General features: G+C 39.9%; 1 protein-coding gene across 3 annotated transcripts in view; it reads right to left on the reverse strand.

Moving 5' to 3' along the window:
* The window catches only part of LOC136874196 (alanyl-tRNA editing protein Aarsd1), a 142,002-nt gene that overhangs the window by 94,904 nt on the left and 24,582 nt on the right, over nt 1-22,516 (reverse strand). For all 3 annotated transcript variants that reach the window (XM_067147808.2, XM_067147810.2, XM_067147809.2), the window contains exon 3: nt 1,700-1,859. In XM_067147808.2, coding sequence (XP_067003909.2) covers nt 1,700-1,859 — 160 coding nt within the window. The remainder of the gene's footprint in view (nt 1-1,699; nt 1,860-22,516) is intronic.

Below are 22,516 nucleotides of genomic sequence, written 5' to 3' on the forward strand. Positions count from 1 at the left end.
CTGCATGGCGACCCTCAGCCCAGCAAAGTTTTCTGGAGATCGAACTGCTTGTGCACGTGGTCGCATTTCTTCCTTCACACTGCTTTGCTCTTCAAAGTTTCTGTATAAGCGAAGGATGGTATTCCTTGCTGGTGCCCACCTAGTCTGAAATACAGCTCAAAATTTCCTTTGTGTTGCCATAACACTTTTTGATTTGCAATAAAAGACAACTGTTTTGGCATGCTGCTGAACGGAGAGTCGGCAGTGGTCGGCCATGGCAGAAAGCTCACGGGAATGCAGGCATTCGGAGGCAAAGCCACAGTGTCACCTCTATAGTTATCTCCATGAAACAGGGGAGGTGTGTGCGAAATTTCAACAAAATAGTACATAACCTTTGCTTTCCTTTTCAAATATGTCAATTATTCGTGCCCACCCTGTATAATTAGGCTATCACAAGACAAATATACACTACACTGGTGAGCTTCACATGATTAAGTTCCAGATGTAGGCTATCGCGCGGCAAATACTCGCTACCCTTCACTGTACAACTTTTTTGCAAGTTGCTTTACGCCGCATTGACACAGTTAGGTCTTATGGTGATGATGGGAGAGGAAAGGGCTAGAAATGGGAAGGAAGCGGCCGTGGGCCGTGGCCTTATTTAAGATACAGCCCCACCATTTGCCTGGTGTGAAAATGGGAAACCACGGAAAACCATCTTCATGGCTGCCAACAGTGGAGCTTGAATCCACTATCTCCTGAATTACTGGATACTGGCCACACTTGAGCGACTGCAGCTATCGAGCTCGGTCACTGTACAACTAAACACGAAATATATTTCTAACTTCTGGATGGAATTATAAGCTATAAATTTCATTTTTGTTCTGTATTGAAGTGCAATTATAAGAATAAATTGATAAGAGGGTCCACCTTTTCAATACAATATATGAAGTAAATGATATTACGTAAGTCTTGGGACTAGTTTCAGCCACTTAGTGGCCATCTTCAGCCAAATGAAATTAAACAGATTATGTGATAACTAAAACATACGTATAACAGACAATGTTCTGAATGGAATGCGAAACACAAGCACAAACAGGCTCATTGTGTTATTCTGCAGTTTCACTGCTAACCGGCAAACAAAACTGAGCATTTCTTTGGCTAATGGCTTGCTCCCCGTAGGTGCATTTTATCCTGTGAAGTTCAAGAATTCAAGGCCTTTTCCAGTTATTGCGCAACTGCGGCGACGGCTCTTACCCGAGTTGGAAATCACGCACCTTCCACAAGGGATGACAAATAACAATTTCAGGGCTAGGAAAAATATGATCGTATTAAGCGGTAACAGCAAAAATTCGTGACATGATAAGTGAGGTATTTTTATATAGATTTAATACAATGAGAATCAGAACTTCGAATTTACGACATGCTAAGCGGGAAAACGTGTTAATGAAGAACACACTAACGATGTTTCATTGTAGTTTGTTTCTTGATGGTTTTTATTGTTCTTTGATACACACAAGGCTGGCTGGCTGCCTGTCTGCCTGCTTGGATTCAAAACTTCCATGCTCATTTTTCTATGCTAACTTGCAAACATTTTTTTTCCTTAATAACAATACACTGCAACAAAAGTGGATGCTGAGACAATCTAGTGACATGGTGACCCACAGAGAAATGGTCCATAGCAAGAGGAAGAAATGACAATTGAAGGACATGAACTATTTACCAGAATGCTGCTGCATGTGATCCTGCCTTCGTTCCCAGTCCAGAGTCTGATGGACCATCTCTCCAACAGTAAGAGGAGAATCTACGAAGTGCACAGCTTGGGCACCTCGTCGAGTAACTTGGAGTACAGCAGCCTTGTCCAGGAATCCATGATCACATGGCTTTAAGAAAGAATGGAATAATTATCAGCATATTTTGATGGCAATTCTCTTCTTTATTTTTTATCCTCTTAATAGGGTATGAACAATCTACCTAACATTTAACTATTCCTCACCAAAGCAGATAGAAACATCCACAATGACCTATAAATTGAATTCAATAAAGTGACAGCAATTGCATCAAAGAAATGTAGTATTTTACTATGTAAAATACTGTAGAAAAACTGTTTGTTTCATATGAAATCACTAAATTAATGCTAGTCATTCATCACACTAAAAGCCTTTTTTTTTTTTTTTTTTTTTTTTTTTTTTTTTTTTTTTTTTTTTTTTTTTTTTTTTGTACAAGCTGCTTTATGTTGCACTGACACAGATAGGTCTTATGACGACGATAGGACAGGAAATAGCTAGGAGTGGGAAGGAAGCAGCCGTGGCGTTAATTAAGGTACAGTCCCAGCATTTGCCTGGCATGAAAATGGGAAACCACAGAAAACCATCTTCAGGGCTGCCGACAATAGGGTTCTAACCCACTATCTCCCGAATACTGGATACCGGCCGCACTTAAGCGACTACAGCTATGTAGCTTGGTAAAAGCCAATTTTCAACTTGACCTTGCAATTTTAAAGAAACTTTGTTTTAAAGTTATTTTATATTGGATATGATGGCTTACAAAATATAAATGGCCTAGTACTGATAGTTTTGAATCTGTCACAAGTTAAAATCCAGAATAGGTTGGAATAATTGGTGCTCATGCCATACTAGAAGTACACTAATGTAACAAATTAAAGCAACAAACTGAAATTCTTTCCCTGTAACAAATTAAAGCAACAAACTGAAATTCTTTCCCTGTGTCTATTTGATCACATAATACAATCAGGTGACAGTAATATGTACATAAAATATGATACAACATTCGTATTCTGCTTGGCAAATGGCATACCACCAAGAAAGCAATGATACTGAAGATTTGTTGATGACTTATTTCATCCGAGTCTACAGAAGATCTGGAGAAATTGCTGAATTGTATAGCCACAGTTTTGAATGTGTACAAGATGAAAATAAATAAATTTAAAACAGAAGTAATGGAGTGCAGGCGAAGGAAGTGAGGTGTAGCAGGAAATATTTAGATAAGGAAAGGAAGTCGTAAAGGAAGTAGATGAATATTATTATTTGAATAGAAAACTAATGATGGCAGAAATAAGGGTGACGTAAAATGCAGACTAGCATTTCTTTAGAAAATAAATCTGCTCACTTCAAACGCTGATACAGGTATTAGAAAGATCTTTTTGCAGACTTTTGTGCAGAGTGTGCATTGTATTGAAGTGAAACATGGACAATAACTAAGAAAGAAAGAATGAAAGAGAATAGAAGCTTTTGAAATGTGGTGTTACAGAAGAATGCTAAAGGTGAGATGGATAGACTGAATCGTGAATAAAGAGATACGAGGCAGAATCAAGAAGTAAGGGACACTTCCAAGTTATGGCCATTTATGAAACCACCTACACATAGGCAACAAAGCTATGATAATGTACAATGTAAGTTCACTTTTCCACATAGTCACCAAGAGACTGTAAATATTTCTCACAACGGTCAACTAATTTTTCAATTCCGGATGTGTAGAAATCACCTCCAGCGCTATGTAACCACCTGGAAACAGCTGCTTTCACCTCCTCATCATTTCGGAATCATCGTCCAATGAAACCCTTTTTCAGATTACCGAACACGATAAAGCAACACTTCACACGGCCTGCCAAACGTCACAACTGCTGCAGTGATTCAAGTGGGAGGTATGGCAACATCCTCCATACAGTCCAGTTTTTGAGAGAAATGTAGTGGTAAGAACAGAAGGGGTAGACTAAGGCATGAATATGAAACAGATTAGGGTACATGTCACAGAATAGGGTGGCATGGGATGCTGCATCAAATCTGTCTACAGACTGATGACCCAAACATGGTATTTTCTGAGGAAACAAAGCTACATGATCACTTCAAATGGACTGTTTCACAATTCCTACTCATCACCAAGTCATCTTGGTTCTGCTAATCATCAGCTCATTCTTTTACATTCTTCTCAATCATTCACTACTGCATTTAGGGCAGTCCCCATGTGGCAGATTCCTATCTGTTGTTTACCTAGCCTTTTCTTAAATGATTTCAAAGAAATTAGAAATTTATTGAACATCTCCCTGGGTAAGTTATTCCAATCCCTAACTCCCCTTCCTATAAATGAATATTTGTCCCAAATTGTCCTCTTAAATTCCAACTTTATCTTCATATTCTGATCTTTGCTACTTTTAAAGATACCACTAAAACTCCTTGTCTACCAATGTCGTTCCATGCCATCTCTCTGCTGACAGAACGGAACGTACTACTTATTAAGAAACAATGTTAGGTTTATGGTCCACCCAATCAATACACATACATACTACTTAGTTGAGCAGCTTGTCTTCTTCATTCCAAGTCTTCCCAGCCCAAACTTCGCAACATTTCTGTAATGCTACTCTTTTGTTGGAAATCACCCAGAACAAATCGAGCTGCTTTTCTTTAGATTCTTTCTAGTTATTGAATCAAGTAATCCTGGTCCCATACACTGGAACCATACTTTATTTGGGGTCTTACCAGAGACTTATATGCCCTCTCCTTTACATCCTTACAACCCCTAAACACCCTCATAACCATGTGCAGAGATCTGCTCCCTTCATTTACAATCCCATTTATGTGATTACTCCAACAAAGATCTTTCCTTATATTAACACCTAGGTACTTTAAGTGATTCCCATAAAGAACTTTCACCCCATCAACCCAGTAATTAAAAGTGAGAAGACTTTTCCTACTTGTGAAACTCACAACCTGACTTTTAACCCCGCTTATCATCATACCATTGCCTGCTGTCCATCTCACAACATTATCGAGGTCATTTTGCAGTTGCTCACAATCTTGTAACTTATTTATTACTCTATACAGAATATAACATCTACAAAAAGCCTTATCTCTGAATACACTTCTTCACTAATATCATTTATATGCATAAGAAAACATAAAGGTCCAATAATACTGCCTTGAGTAATTCCTCTCTTAATAATTACAGGGTCAGATAAAACTTTGCCTACTCTACTTCTCTGATATCTACTTTCTTGAAATATAGCAACCCATTCAGACACTCTTTTGTCTAGTACAATTGCACTCATTTTTGCCAGTAGTCTCCCATGATCCACCCTATCAAATGCCTTAAGACAGATCAATCGTGATACAGTCCATTTGATCTCCTGAATCCAAGACATCTGCTATATCTTGCTGGAATCCTACAAGTTGAGCTTCAATCGAACAACCTTTCCTATACCCGAACTGCCTTCCATCGAAACAGTTATTAATTTTCCAAACATGTCTAATACAATCAGAAAGAATGCTTTCCCAAATCTTACACGTAATGCATATCAAACTGACTGGCCTGTAATTTTCAACTTTATGTCTACCACCCTTTCCTTTATACATAGGGGCTACTATAGCAACTCTCCATTCATTTGTTAGAGCTCCTTCATGCAAACAATAATCAAATAAGTACTTCAGATATGGTACTATATCCCAACCTATTGTCTTTAGTATATCACCAGAAATCTTAACAATTCCAGCCGCTTTTCTAGTTTTCAACTTCTGTATCTTATTGTAAATGTCATTGTTATTTTAATACTTCTTCAGTATTAGTCAACTTCTCTATCTGGACATTATCCTTGTAACCAACAATTTTTACATACTCATCATCATCCTTGTGAGTGGGGTTAACTACCAAAAAGCAACCACAGGAACCCGACCCCTACAGAGCGTGTCCCCAGGTGGCTGATAAGGGGCTCCCACAGTATGTAGGGCTGGTTTGAAATAACTAATACAATCCGCAGACCAACAGGTAGTCTAATTCCTGGGGGCTTTAGAATACTGGGACACCCTCTCTCCAGAGGTCATAAATATGGAGGGCCCTTGCCCTGTTTTAAGGGGGAAGACCTCAATGGCATCTACGGCGGAGAAGATGGACTTTGGTACGGTGGAGATGGCGGAAGATGCAACCCATCCTTCTGGGTGTGTACAGATGGAACCTACTGCCTTGTAGGACGAGGAAGGCATCCTCAAAGGCTAAGGGAGTAAACCCTGAAAGAATATCCTCTTATGCGTTAGGCCTAGCAAGTCAGCAGGAGAGTATTGAGTACAGTCACTTTCAATAAGAGCCTCGGAAAGAAGATTATAGACAGGACTGACATGTCCTCTCAGACAATTGTAAAGTATCATGACCTTAAGGCTAACGATATAAAATGTTCTGAAAGGAAACCCAAAATAAATAAGAGATTCAAATACCAAATTGGAACTATGAACATTCTATCATTAACTGGAAAGGTAAAAGAACTCCTAGACATGATGGACAGAAGAAAAATATCAAATATTGGCATTAAGTGAGACCAAATGGAAAGGGATTGGATGTAAGACACTTCGTGGAGGATACAAATTATACTGGAGTGGACAGGAGAAGGTAGCGAAAAATGGTGTTGGATTCTTAATTAACAAAGGGACTGATGCTACAGCTGAAGTTATCTGCAAAAGTGATAGAATCATTAAAATGTTCATGAAACTGGAGGTCACTAAGTATACCGTCATACAAGTGTATACCCCACAGACAGGCTGCATTGAGGAAGACAGGGAAATTTCGGCAAGACCTGGAAGATACAGTTAATGAGGAAAACATTATTGGAGATCTAAATACGCAAGTTGGGGTATACAGACTGGGGTATGAGAAGATTATTGGTCCACATGGATTTGGACAAAGGGACCCAGAAGGAGAACAACTATTAGATCTGTACAGAAGAAATTATCTTATAATAAAAAATACATTCTTCAAAAAAAGAGACAGTCGCAGAGTAACAAGGTACAGTTGGGATGGCCAGTATAGAGCATTGATTGACTACGCAATCACAAATAAAGATGGTGGTAGATACATCACAGATGTGAAGGTCATCCCTAGTGAAAGCATGGACAGTGACCACAGATTGCTGGTAGTAGACTTCAAACATAAGACTAATGAAACGCAGAAAATTATTATGAAAAAAGCAAGGGTTAAAACTTGGAAGTTGCAAGAAGTCCAAATAAAGGAAGAATACAAACTAAGGACTCAACAGAGTCTGCCGAAAAGTGAAGTAACCAACGTTGATGAAGAATGGTAAGCTTTCAAAGACACCTTTGTGGGAGAAGCCAAAAACCTATGTGGAGTTACAAGTTCCATCAAAAGAAAAAAGGAGACACCATGGTGGAATGATAGAGTGAAAATAGCGATGAAAGAAAGAAACCAAATAAAGAAGGCAATGGACAAGGGAAAACAAAAACAGGGACAAGAACGCAATGAACAAGAAATACAAAGACTCCAAGGAGTATACAGGAACAAGAAGCTGTAAAGAACATTGTAAGGGAAGAAAAAGAGAAGAAATGGAATGAGTTTGCAGACAAACTGGAAGAGGACAGTAGAGGAAATATGAAATTGCTATACAAAGTAGTGAAAAACAAGCGAAGGGATCAAGAGACCATAAAAGCAATAGAATGTGATGATGGAACTCGGGCACAAGAAGAGGGAGAAATTAAACAGGAACTCAAATTCTATTTCGAAAAATTGCTGAATGGAGATACAGGAAACATATAAAATCAATCAATCAATCGATACTGATCTGCATTCAGGGCAGTCGCCCAGGTGGCAGGTTCCCTATCTGTTGTTTTCCTAGCCTTTTCTTAAATGATTTCAAAGAAATTGGAAATTTACATAACAACGGATAGAGGACAGCCAAGTCGAGGAACCACAACTGAACCACCAATTACATGGCTTGAGGTTGAAAATGCGCTCAAGAGCATGAAGAAAGCAAAGGCAGTGGGCATAGACAAACTACGTGCAGATATGCTGAAAGTGGCAGGAATTCCAGGAATCCAATGGCTCTACAGATTGTTCAACAAGATATGGGAGGAAAATTCTATTCCTGAGGACTGGAAGATGGGCATCATTGTACCTCTGTTCAAGAAAGGAAACAGACGAAAATGTACTAATTACCGCGGTATTACGCTACTGTCTCATGTCCTGAAAATATTGGAAAAAATAATAGAGACCAGAATCAGAGATACTGTTGAACTAATTTTGGAAGAAGAGCAGTATGGTTTCAGACCAGGAAGGTCAACTACAGACCTTATATTTGCAATTAGGATGCTAATGGAAAAATACTGAAAGAAGAACAAGCCTTTATTTCTAATATTTTTGGACATTGAGAAAGCATACGACAGTGTACCAAAGGAAAGAATTTGCCAATGCATGAAAGAACTTCAAGTGCAAGACAGCCTCATAGACAAAGTGAAAATGTTGTATAGTGGGAATGAAGTTGTATTCAAGTAGGACATAGTTTGTCAAACTGGTTTGAAAGAAAGAGAGGAGAGCAGCAGGGCAGCTCATTGTCACCACTTCTATTTATTATTGTGATGGATGGAGTAATTAAATCTATTAAAAGGAAATAACATGGAGATATCAAAGCCTTCACGTTTGCAGATGATGCTGCGATCTGGAGTGACTCAGAAGAGGAATTGGGAGAGAGAATGCAAATCTGGAATGAGGAGTTTAAGATATATGGTTTAAACATCAGTAAGACCAAGACGGTGGTGGTGATGAAAATGTATGGGGAAGGAGCAGAACCAATAGTCATGTTAAATGAAGCCCAATTGGACAGCATTCCAGTTTTCAAATACTTGGGTAGCATTCTATCAAATGACAACCTAGCAAAACAAGAGGTGAACAATCGAATCAATAAGGCAACACAATTTTACCACCAGGTAAGACACCTGCTGTGGAATGAGCAAATACCTATGAAAACAAAAATGACATTGTACAAGTCCTAATATACACCAATTCTCACATACAGTCTCAAAACCACAACACTGACCAATAGAGATAACTCCAAACTCCAGGCAGCTGAAATGAAATTCCTATGCACTATGATCCAGAAAACCAGGAAAGATAAAATTAGAGAAGTATAAACAGATGATTCTCTCCTCAATAAGATTCAGATATCAAGACTGAAGTGGTTTGGTCACATGAAGAGGATGCCAGTTAACAGAACTGCAAGGAAGGAATTTGACAGAAATGTAGAAGGGAGACGACCCATGGGAAGGCCACGAAGGAAATGGATAGATTTAGTTAAGAATGATGTCATGATTGGGACAAGTTGGTGGAGGAGGAATTGTATAAGGACAGGATGAGATAGAGGAGGCTTCATATACCACACCCAGGAAACTGGAGATGGTTCTTGGGGTTCATATATCATTGTGCCATCTGCAGCCTCTATTTCCTTACTGCTGTTGTTCCTTTTCTTTGAATACTATATTTGTTGCTTCTTTGTACATCAAGTCATATTTCCCTTCTTTCTCACACTTTTCTGACAACAATTTCTTCCTTGCTTTTTCTGTTTCTCTTCTTAATTCATTATTTAACTTCCTGTAGTTAAACTTTCCTTCTTCTGTATTTACTGTTTTCCATTTCCTGCGTTCCTCTATTTTGCTTATCATTTCTTATTTTACCCATTCCTTCTTTTTCCTTTTCCTCTCCTTGACTCCAAGCATTTCCTTAGCTACTTCTTGTATACCATTTTTAAAAGTTTCCCATCTCCTTTCTACATTTTTTGTTTCATTTCCTAGCGTATTATTGTTATGATACACATCCTCTGGTTCTCTGCACTTGTCATTGCCTTTCAGTTTCTCTCTCTTCTTTCCTTTCTATGTTATTTTCAATTTAATTAGTACCTCTGCTATAACTAATATATGATCAGAATAAATGTCAGCTCCTGGGTAACATTTAGCATTCTTTAGGCAGTTTCTGTACTGTTGTTGTATCATTATATAATCAATTTGATATTTACATACTGCTGACTGAATACTTCTGCCTTTTGAAGATCCTCACATACACACTCCCCTTGTTCATTAATGATTCCTGGAATGTCCTTCTTGGAACCACTTTATGTCTTGAAGTACATAGGTGGATCAAAAGGTTAGTTGCACTAACGCGCCACAGCAGTGCGCTGTGTGTCGCAAACTTGGGCACAGCGGAGAAAGGAACACGCACTGTCCACACGTCTGTTAGGTCGCTGTGGTTCTCGTCTAGTATTGTGTGAATAGTGGCCAAATGCAATGGCGCATCAACTGGATGTTCACTCCAAATATGAGGTGCGTGCGACAATCCGATTCCTATGGGCCAAAAGGAAGAATTGCACGGACATTCATCGTGAAATTAGTGCTGTGTATGGGGACCGGGCCATTTCCCGGCAAGGTATTGTGAAGTGGTGTCAGCAATTCGAAGCCGGACGCACAGATATCACGGACAACCATCGCAAAGGCAGGCCCGCAATGTCCAGGACCCGTACAAAGGTCAGCAGTGTGAATGCGATCATTAGACAGAACCGGTGCGTTAAACTGAGATAAATCACAACGCAGCTGACCATGTCGTATGGCAGTGTGTTCGCCATTGTTCACGAGGACCTTGGATATCGTAAGCTGTCAAAGATGGGTCCCATGTGTTCTCACCGATGAGCACAAGGGACAATGTTTCCAATCCTCCCTGGCATTTTCGCAACGCTATGCCGCAGACGGCAACGGGTTTCTGCGGCGAATCGTCACAGGCGACGAAATGTGGGTCCACCACTTCACCTCCCGAAATGAAGCGAACATCAATGGAATAGGTGCACCCCACATCACCACAACGAGAGAAGGCTAAGGTTCAACCTTCAACTGGTAAGGTTATGGCGACAGTGTTTTTTGATATGGAGGGTTTGCTGCACGCGGAATTCATGCCGAAAGGAAAGACAACCAACGCGTCGTTGTATTGTCAAACGTTGCACCAGTTGCATAAAGCGATTAAAGAGAAGCGCCGGGGGAAATTGAGCGCCGGTGTGATTTTGTTGCATAATAACGCAACACCTCACAAGGCCCGCCAAACGAGAGAAATGCTGCCAATTAATTAATTGAAGGAACAAGAATCCACCTGATCGATACTTTCACTTTTATTTAGCCTTGGGCTATTTCAGTAGACATTAAATTAAAAGTTCAGAACATGTTTCGAATGCAATGCATTCATCATCAGCTGCTTACATTTGGCAAAAGTAAAATTAGCTAAGAACAGTCTCACAATTTTCTTAAAACCTTAAAAACAAGTGTTAGTAGTGCATGTGTGAATGGATGTGTGTGGGGGGGGGGGGGGGGGGGGGGGTGTAGAGGGGGGGATGCATTGAAGGCAATTGTTAGTTAAACTGTGACTTATTATTAAAAATCTTAATGTTAAAAACACTGATGGTCTAAAATATAGTTCACTATAAGTCTTGTGAATTTTCCATAAGTTCGTTGATTACTGAAGAACTTGTATGCACTATGTGAAGTATTTCTGTTGAACTGTTGGTAAAAAGTTTCCTTAAGAAGGCATCCGGTGTTTTCACGTCTCTTATCTCCTGTTGGGTGGAGAGGTGTGGCTTATTTCGAATATGAAGTTTGCTATTTGTAGTTTGAATCGAAAAAAGTTGGATCGTGTGTATCACGACCTGTAACCGGCAGGAAAAATGCGGCTATTAGTTGGAATTTGAAAAACGTGACGGATAATAAGTCTTTGACTGTTGGAAAGTATGGAAGTATGAACTTACCCTTGCCATGTATGTTTGTTTAAGTTCCCGTGCTACGGGAGTGGGTTTAATCCGGCTGCCTTCAACCTTGTATTGTAACTGTGTGCTGTAGTTCGTGAGTTAGCCTGGTTAGGAGGGAGGGGAAATGCGGATGTGTCGTCACTTGCTATATCGGGCGGGGAGGTGGTTTCTGCTTGTGACGTGTCGGCCTTGTGATTGCTTGAAGTGTGCGCTGGGCGTGTTTGCTTCCTTTGTAATAACTCAATGTATCTCAATATGCATTCGAATAAGGGGTTTCTCTGTTCGTTTACTTCATTCAAATTCTTGTCCTTATTAAATGACTTGTCTAGAAGTACAGTATATGAATATTTTCTAGACTGTTCATTAACCTTCCCTTGTTTAGCCTATTGAGAATTGCTAGGTCTTGTTTAATGTCTGTGAATCTATGGCCTGTTTCACTCATGTGTACTCCCACTGCAGAGAATCTTTTATGTTTCTCCGCATTGACGTGTTCTAAGTACCTTATTGTGAAGTTACGTCCTGACTGCCCTATGTATGTGGCCTTGCACCGATTGCATGTCAGTTTATAAACACCTGAAGCCTGGAACCGCTCCTCGCTATTTCAATTGACCATACTGTAGTTGAAAAACTTATGTCTTGTATTGTTATTCGTTGAGAACGCTATTTTGATGTCATGCTTCTTGAATAAATTGGTAATTGCATAAATGTTGGGATTGTTAATGGTGAACCTTACATACTTTTTTGTTTGCTCTGATTGTTTTGTTAAGTTTGTTTGCAGTTTATGCTTGCGTTTGGCAATTAATCCGTTAATGGTTTTTAAATTAAAACCATTAATAAGGGCCTGCTGTCGAATAAAGGCTACTTCTTTATTTCTCTCTTTGTTGTTTAACGGGATTTCAAAAGCTCTATTAATAAAACTGTCGTACACTGATTTTTTGTGTGAATCGGGGTGTAGGGAGTTACTATGAATGGTTGTTGGGGTGAATGTAGGTTTTCTATAAATTCCAAAGTGAAATTGGTTGTCTTATTTAGTTGTGGTCACGTCTAAAAAATTTATCGAACCATTATTTTCTTCTTCAACAGTAAACTGTATATTGGGGTCTAAGGTGTTCAACGCGTGTAAAACGCTAGAACTGTCATTATGATCCTTGTCAATTATGGCGTTCGTATCATCAACGTAGCGTACCCATAAATCAAGTCCTTTGATATGGTCTATAATGTAGGAATGTTCCAAGTAATCCAAATAAATGTTTGCTAGTATGCCCGAGGCTGGAGCGCCCATGGGGAGGCCATCCTGCCGATAAATCTTACTGTTAAACATAAAATAGTTCTAAGTACGAATTCAAGGATAACAATAAACTCTTCTATTTCGGGTATGCTTACCTTTTTATGTTCTAATAGGTTGGTTTTTATTATTTTAATAGCCTTCTCTATGGGGATATTGGTGTACATATCTTTTATATCGAAGGAACATATTGTATGAGAGGATTTGAGTTTAAAGTCCTTAATTTTCTTGCAGAAATCGCTAGAATTTTTTACGGCTGTGTTGGCGTAGTAGACGTAATTTTGTGTTAAGAATCTATGAATGTATTGCGATGTTTTATATGTAGGGCTCTTACGAAAGTTGATTATCGGTCTAATAGGTACATCTTTTTTATGCAATTTGGGCAAGGCTCTTGCAGTAGGGAGTCCTGGGTTCATATTAATCAGCTTTTGTGATTCCTGCTCACTAAGAAGAAAGGTACTTTGTTTGAGTATACTTTTCAAATTTCTCTGAATCCTTAGGCTGGGATCTTTACTTACTATTTTGAACTTGTTGTTATTAAAAAAGGTTTCGGTTTTCTCAATGTAATCGGATTTGTTCAGAATAACTATTGATTCTCTCTTGTCTGCCTTGGTTACGACTACGTCAGTTTGCTTGATTTTCCGTTGTAATTCGTTGTTTGCTCTAGTGTTATGGGTGTTATTCCTGAAACCGTTTATGAGGGACGGAATTTTTTTCTTAGCCTCATATCTCAAATCGTTCTGCATTTCAAATGGAAGGGTCTGAATGGCTGCTTCGGTTTCAGCTAAGGTAAGGGTTAACTCCTTACTTCTATTAGTAGCCTGCCAATTATATTTCGGGCCTTTACTCAAAATTTGCAATTCCTGTTCTGTAAAAATAGTTTTTGATAAATTTTCGACAGCGGGTGGGTATGTGATTTGTCTAGTTGCTGATTTAAACTGTAACTCGTTCCCCTTCTTCGAACGATCTTCTTTTAGGTTATCTAACTTCTTATTTAAAGTAACCTGTTTCTTATCCATTAACTTTTCTATTTTATCTCTGCTAAATATGAGGAAAGAATTCTATTCTAACGGTAAAAGGGCGGTTGCCGCTTTGAGATGAGTAGTGTATAGTTCGTGATTAAGAAATTGTTTCTTTTTATACACGAATTTAATTTCCCTCTTTAACCAGGTTCGATTGACCATTTTTTGAAATACTGAGTGCTGCAGCATTTCAAGTGGGAGGTCTGGCAACATCCACCCTACAGTTCCAACCTAGCGCCATGCGACTTTCATCTGTTCGGAAAGCTCAAAACGGAGCTCGATGGTCGACGTTTCCAGACCGATGAGGAGGTGAAGAACGCTGTCTCCGAGAGGTTGCAGAATGCTGGAAGAAATTTCTATGTATCCGGCATTGACAAGTTGGTTGTGCGTTCGCAGAAATGTTTGGAGTCTCTTGGAAACTATGTGGAAAAGTGACGTTACAGCGCATGTCGTTATAGTCATGTTGCTGTTGTATAGGTGGTGTAATAAATGGCCATAACTGGGAAGTACAACTTATTTTCTGATTGCCCTCGTACCTATACATAACTTACCCTTCCATTTTTTACTAAAATTTGTATGACTGCCAATTGTGCTTGTCATCATGTTATCCTTAGCTGACTTCTTTGTGACATTCAATTTCCTAGTAAGTTCCTTCAATTTCTCTTTACTTCCACAGCCATTACTAACTATTTCTTTCCAATCTGCACCTCCTTCTTAGTATCTATATTTCTCTGTTATAATTAAGTGCATCTTCACCATTCCTTACTACCTTTAAAGTACAAACCTATTTTCACATTCCTCAACGATTGCTTCAAACCCATCCCAGAGTATGTTTACATTTTTATTTACTGTTTTCCACCGATCATAGTTACTTTTTTTAAACTCCCTCATGCCTGCTTTATCAGCCATATGGTACTGCCTAATAGTCCTCCTTTTAAGACCTTCCTTTCTATCACATTCGTGATTAAGAAATTGTTTCTTTTTATACACGAATTTAATTTCCCTCTTTAACCAGGTTCGATTGACCATTTTTTGAGTTACTGAGTGCTGCAGCGTTTCAAGTGGGAGGTCTGGCAACATCCACCCTACAGTTCCAACCTAGCGCCATGCGACTTTCATCTGTTCGGTAAGCTCAAAACGGAGCTCGATGGTCGACGTTTCCAGACCGATGAGGAGGTGAAGAACGCTGTCTCCGAGAGGTTGCAGGTTAACTATACCAAAACTAGCTTCATGTTCACTAATACCATCTACGAGTTTGGTTTCTCTATAGAGCTCATCTGGTTTTATCAGCACCATATCAAGGATATTTTTCCCTCTAGTTGGTTCCATCACTTTCTGAATCAGCTGTCCTTCTTATATTAACTTATTTGCTATTTGTTGGTCATGCTTCCTGTCATTAGCATTACCTTCCTAATTGACATTTGGTAAATTGAGATCTCCTACTACAATTACATTCCTCTCCATGTTGTTTCCCACACAGCTGATTATCTTATAAATAATTCTGAAGCAATGTCAGCGCTACCCTTTCCCGGTCTATGCACTCCAAAGACATCAAGTTGCCTATTATCTTTAGAAATGAGCCTTACAATTCATGTTTGTCATCTTTAACTTTTTCGTAGCTTACAAATACTTCTTTCACCAGAATGAATACGCCCCCCTCCTACCATTCCTATCCCATCTCTACGATACACACTCCAGTTCTGTGAGAATATTTCTACATCCATTATATCATTTCACAGCCATGATTAAACTCTTATTACAATATCTGGTAAGTATATATCCATTAAATTACTTAATTCTATTCCTTTCTTTACAATTCTTCTACAGTTCAATGCTATCATTTTTATGTCATCCCTACTTGACTTCCAGATCCCTTTACCCTTACCACTGCTCCCTAGATAGCCCCGTTTCCCTGAATGTACCCCCTTATAACCCTTCTAAACAAATTGCCTAACTTATATGTACCACTGTGGTTTATGTGAAGGCCAACTGAGCGCAGATTCTTATCTCCTACCCATCCATTAGGATCTAGAAATCGCACTCCCAGGTTCCCATATACCCAATTCATAGTCTCGTTTAAATCAACAATCAGCTTCCAGTCAGTATTCCACTGATAACAATCTCTGCTTCTTTAAACTTCACCCGTTGCTGCATTTATCAGATTCCACACACTCCCAACTATGTTGGTACTTATACCTGCTTGCCTTACGTTGTTTGTACCAACGTGAAACATTACCACCTGCTCCTTTCTCTCCTCCTTCTCTTCTACTTTCTTCAACATCTGACTCAACCTAATTCCTGGATAACAGTCTACCCCGGTTCCCTTTCCTCCACACACTTTCCCCGCATATCTAACAATGGGATTCCCCCCCAAGACCAGAGCCTCAACCCTACCCAACTCATTTGATCCCCTCTCCTCTGGTCAGTCATATCTTTTCTGACAGCTGCAGAAGCTACTTCCACCTCCCTAATTACCCTAAGGAATGGGAAACAGGAATTATATGCCCTATATACAAGGGGAAGGGTAGTAGGAACAATGTGAACAGTTATAGAGGTATATCTCTGTTGGATTCTTTGAGTAAAATATATACTGGGGTGTTAGCGAACAGAATAAGCGGGTGGGTGGAAGAAAATGAAATTTTGACAGATTACTAAGGGGGATTTAGGAAAAAGAAAAGAACAGTGGATAATATAATGATAGTAAAGACTATTTTAGAAAAGTATAAGAATATGGCTAGAAGTACGGTTTATGTAGCAGCAATAGATTTTGAGAAAGCTTTTGACAAGGTGAATAGAGAGGCCCTATTAGAGAAATTAGGCAGGCTAGGGATTTCGGAGAAGATGTTGAGGGCAGTGGAAGGAATATATAGGGTTGTCAGGTTTTGTGTAAAATTGGGAGAAGGGAGACTGAGTGGACCATTAGAGTCCAAGGTGGGTTTAAAACAAGGATGCAAGTTATCGCCAATACTGTTTATTTTATTTATCAACGATATTTTAGAGGGGTTTGAGGCAGAAAATTGGGCTGTACCAGTAATTAATGGTTTTGAAGTACCAGGACTGATATTTGCGGATGATGTGTTATTGATGACGCTAACCGCAGGGGCGATGAATAGGGCCTTAGAGTCAGTGATGCTATTTGCGAGGAAATGGGGATTGAAAATTAATGGAAATAAGTCTAAAATATTAGTAGTACAAGTGGACAAAAGAAGAAAGATAGAAGGTAATTGGGTAATTCAGGGAGAAAGATTGGAACAGGTAAGGAAGTTGGAATATCTAGGAGTTATTTTTAATGATAAAGGAACTTGGAGTTACCAGATCAAAAGGGTGAAATATAGAGGATTGGCAGCCTTAGCCTCAGTCAGAAATTTGCTAGTTAAGTACCCGGGGATCAGTTATAAAACACTGAGACTTGTGTTCAGGTCGGTAATCGTTGGGAGGGTATTATACGGCTCAGAAGTTTGGGGGCTGGATGAGAAAAGAGAGGAACTAAGAAGGATTGTTAGTAGTTTTGCTAAGTTAGTAATGGGCTTACCGAGGTGTACAGCAAATGTAGGGGCGGAATTAATGTGTGGGGAGGATTTGGAATCAGAGGGTGTGAAAAGAATAGTTAGATACTGGATGAATTTAAAAAGACAGGAAGGTGGGAGAGTATTACAGGCAGCATATGCACAGCAATTTAAGAGCATGTATAAAGGTGGATGGTTAGAAAAAATAAAGGGATATTTGGGGAGGATAGGATTAGGACACCTGTGGGGGGAGGTTTGGTCGAAGACAGAAGTGAGAGGGATGAATATACTGGAAAGGAGAATTAGAGATATCCATAGGCAGAAATTATTGGGGGAAAGCAGACTAAGAAATTCGCTGACGGTTTTGACGAAAATAGAGGAGATAGCAGGGTTGAATATTAGATACGTCGATAGGTCAAAACGGTATGGGATGATGTGGTGGCTTTTAGGTCTGCAAAGGAATACAGGGTGGTTACAGGGGAGGGATAAGACAAGATGTGTACTTTGCGGAGATGTGAATGATGATTTTCACTTGCTAAGAGACTGTGAGGTAACGAGGGGGTTAAGACATGGTTTATTGAGTGCCGAGCATCGGGAAATATTGGGGAGAGGGGATGAGAACGCAATCCTGAGATGGATTATTACACAATGGGAGAAAGGGGGTGAATTGAACAGGTTTTTATGTGCGACAAAAAAGGCATGCGAGAGTAAAATGAAGGAGAGTGAGTTAGAGGGTAGGCAGGGGAATAGGGGGGTGGAATAGTTAAAATTCTAATGGATTTGGGAATATAGGGATAGAGTACTTAGTTATGTGGAGTTGGGAAATGATACAGGATTGCATGGTCTGTTTGTTTTAAAGTTAGCTGGAATGCAAGTGCTGAAATGCTGAGTGTTGTTGTTTGAGGTCAGGAACAATAATGTGACGCAAGTACAGAACACAATAAGGACACTGGATGAATATGTTTGAACATTGAGTGAGGGACTGCTACAGCTAATGACTGCTAGATATTATTCTTATTATTATTATCCTTAGTATTATTATTATTATCATTCTTTATTATTTATTTTACTTTGCATGTGAACATGTATAGGGGCGAAGTCGCCTGTTATGTTCAATAAATGTATGTATGTATGTACTTCCACCTCCCTTTTTTCCCTTCCGTGACCCTGGTCCACCTGTCTTTTCGTATCCTCTACTCTACATTTCCCTTTCCTTCCTTTTCCCTTCCACCTACTTCTATACTTCTCAGCAACAGTTCTCTGTTCCTCATCTTCCCTCTGTTGTTCTGCCTACAGTGACTCATACCAATTTCTCACAGACACCTGTCCTGAATTCTGATCCTGAATAGAACCTTTAGCCCGCAATATCCTTCCCCTTAGAACATTAAGACCATCTGTCTTCTACAATTCCCCCCTTTTCTTCTGACCACAGGTCCAGTTTAGCTTATCCCTCTGCTTCCGTTTCCCTCCATATCATTACATCAATAGCCAACGTTTGTGATTGGTTGAGTTTCTCTTCTGACAAGGCAGAGTAAATTCTTAACAGTCCCTACATGATTGATGTTTGTTGTTTAAAGGGGCCTAACACCAAGGTCATCAGCCCCTAATGGTACAAAATGAGACGAAATGAAATGACAACTTAAAAGTCCAAAACCCTCCACTGACCAGAATTCAAAGCGTGAGGATGAAGAATGAATGGATGGACGGATATGAATTTAAAACGATCAGTGGATCCGACCCACAGTGCCTCACATGCAGAGAAGCTGGCGCAAAACAATAGTACTACTGACCAAGGGACTGCTTCTATAGCACGATGCTGAAACGATTATGCTTATAGTCGAAACGGGTCCAAAATCCAGGTCATCGGCTCCTCATAATGGTATTTATCACTAGGAAAGTAGAACCATGCTATGTGCAATTTTGCGGTACAAATCAAAAGTAGCGGACAATCGCGGTATTCCACACATTATGGTACTATTCACAGGTAGTGTAATGCGCACATGTAACACAGACCTATGGTGTTTCGCACATTGCGGCGCTATTTACAGGCAACGCAAACCTATGGCGTTGTTCACGTAAGTGGACTAACCACAGGGATTCGTACTATCCCATGGAATTCCTCACATAGTGGGAACTGAGCATAGGTAAGGCAGAACCATGGTGTCGCTAATCCCATGGTGTCGCTCATATAGAGGTACGAATCACAGGTACTGTAGGACCCACCTCCTGATTCACACACTGTCATTACTAGTCACAAACCTATTGTGTACCTAACATAGTGATATTACGCGCAAGTAAATGCGACCCATGATGTTCCCTGCGTGATGGTACTAAGTACAAGTAGTCTCTTACGACAGGCAGGGGATACCGTGGGTGAATTCTTCATCTACCTCCCCCACCCACAGGGGGGTGTGTTTGGTCCATGAGAAGTATTTTATTTCCTTTAAGTTCGCCAGCAAACCGGTTAGGATCCCCCTATCCACCACCTGGGATGCGCCACGTTTGAGTATCCCCTCTACCCCTGCTACGCCAGCGTAGCAGGTTCGTGGAACAGTCCCTACAGTTTGAGTCTTTCAGACAGCATAAACCTTAAAGATAATCATGCCTATTACTGGGATTGTGAGAGCATCAATTTGAAGAAATTGCTGTCTTCATGCAAGCTGTAATTCCCTGCAACCAATCTTGCACCTGTTTCTCTGCCTGCTGTAACATTTAGATCTCCTAGGACAACTTTAATGCAATATACTTGGCATTGTTCACGCCTTCGTGACATAGTCCACATTGCCCCAAACCAATGTGATTTTGTGAAAGGAACGGGAACGATCGACGCTATACATGCAACACATCTTTTGATAGAACATCACAATGAAAAGAAGAAACCACTCCACATCGCTTTCTTGGATCTCGAAAAGGCCTTGGACAGGGTGCCTCGTGATCCTATTTGGCATGCACTCAGGATGCATGGTGTAACAGAAGTATATATTCAGTGGATCCAGCTTCTGTATCGGAATGCGACCAGTTCTGTCCGATGTGCTGCTGGAATGTCTGCACTATTTCACATTCAAGTTAGAGCTCATCAGGGGTCAGCTCTATCTCCACTTCTGTCTCGACACCATCAGCACAGAAGTGCTAACACCACACCCTTGAACTCTACTCTATGCTGATGATGTTATGGTCGCCTGTGAATCCCACCAAGATTTGCAACAACTAGTCCAACATTCGAAAAACTCCTTGGACAGATACAGCCTGCGACTTAACGTCAGGAAGACTGAGTACCTGGAGTGTGGGGTACAAAGTGATGGGTCGATTAACATCGACGGCGCTGATATTCCAAAAACATCTCAATTTAAATATCTTGGATCACTTATCCACTCGGATGGCGACACGCTCCCAGATATTTGAAGCAAAATCAACGCTGCCTGGATGAAGTGGCGTGAAGTCACAGTAGTCCTTTTTGATGGGAGGGAGCCAATGTACCTGAAATCCAAAATCTTTACAACCATCATTAGACCAGCGGCACTGTATGGAATCGAGTGCTGGCCAGTTACAAGGAGACAGGAACAACAGCTGCATGTCATGGAGATGCTTCGCTGGCCAGTGGGACTCACTAGACTGGACCACATCAGAAATGAGGATGTATAGATGGCATTTGGTGTGTCCCCAATCCCTGAGAAAATGCAAGAGAATCGTTTGCGATGGTATGGCCACGTACTATGCAGAAATCATTCTTCAGGTGTGAGAAGGGCATTACACTTAAGTCCTAAGGGCCGGAGACCACAAGGGCGACCAAAGAAGCGCTGGCTCGACACTCTGCGGGAGGACATGCATGTGGCAAAAGTCTCTCCTAAAGATGCACAAGACTGCATCAAGTGGAAAAGAAAGTGCACAACAGCAGACCCTGCAATTAAGCGGGATAAATGCTAAGAAGAAGAAGAAGAAGAAGAAGAAGAAGAAGAAGAAGAGTGGCATTGTTCATACGTCCTTTCAAGTCTATATATATAAAATAAGAGTTTTGTCTGTACATTGCTCAGAATTTGACAAGAATGGTATTTCTGTATCGGCCATGTCCATAGTAACAAGGAAATGCACTTTTTACTTTTTCGTAATTTCTGTCTGTCTGTATGTATGTATGTACACGCATCACGAGAAAACGGCTGAAGAGAATTTAATGAAAATCGGTATGTGAAGTTGGGGGATGAGCCACTACAATCTAGGCTACAAATCATTTTACTCACACTAAGTGAAATGGTAGTTTAGGGGAAGGTCTAAAATTGAATTCTCAATTATTTATATTATTAGTGGTCCTATCTATAAATACTACATAACTAAAGTTATATAGAATTAAATTTCTGATCATCTATGTAATACATTGTTACCGTACCAGCTTTGATAACACAGATATTCATGAATTTGTACTTTTGTTGCCAAGTCCATATCAACGCCGAGCCACGAGAAAATGGGTTAACAGAATTTGATGAAAGTCGGTATATAGTCAGGGAATAAGAAACTACAGTCAAGTTATAAACAATTTTATTCGCCCTGTATGAAATTGTAGTTTAGGGGAAGGCACCTAAAATGTAATTTTTAAATACCTATGTTACTGGTCCTATCGAAAAGTACTACATAACAAAAGTTATAGAGAATACAATTTCCGACCATTTATGTTTTATTCAATTTTACCGTACCGACTATGATAAGAATGGTATTTCAGAGTCGGAAGAAAAATAAATGTGAAGGCCTACAATACTGAAAGCGCTTAACATTGATCAACAATAACATTACATTGACCATTGTTTGTGGTGATGTTCTTTGTCTCTTATGCTAAACTCCGATAGATGGGATTACTGCTGCGTACCAAGTATAACAGCCTGACTGAATATTGGCGGGAAATAGTTGGGGAGTTAGAAAACTTTCTTCTTTAGCATGTCATTCCTCTGGTTCATACATTTTCTTATACCGTACTGCTGGTACGTAACTCAGTGGTTCATCATAGTATTCCATCTATTCGATCCCTACTCTGACACACTGTTTTGAATGAGCAGTGTGCACTCTTAAGGCAGAGGCTCACTTCTTAGTAGTAGTAGTAGTACGACCTGGTCTAGAATTACAATTTAGGCATATTCCAAATTATAGCACCACAATTCACTAAATAAGTCTAAAT

This window comes from Anabrus simplex, chromosome 5 (genome assembly GCF_040414725.1).
Source record: "Anabrus simplex isolate iqAnaSimp1 chromosome 5, ASM4041472v1, whole genome shotgun sequence".
NCBI lineage: Eukaryota > Metazoa > Arthropoda > Insecta > Orthoptera > Tettigoniidae > Anabrus > Anabrus simplex.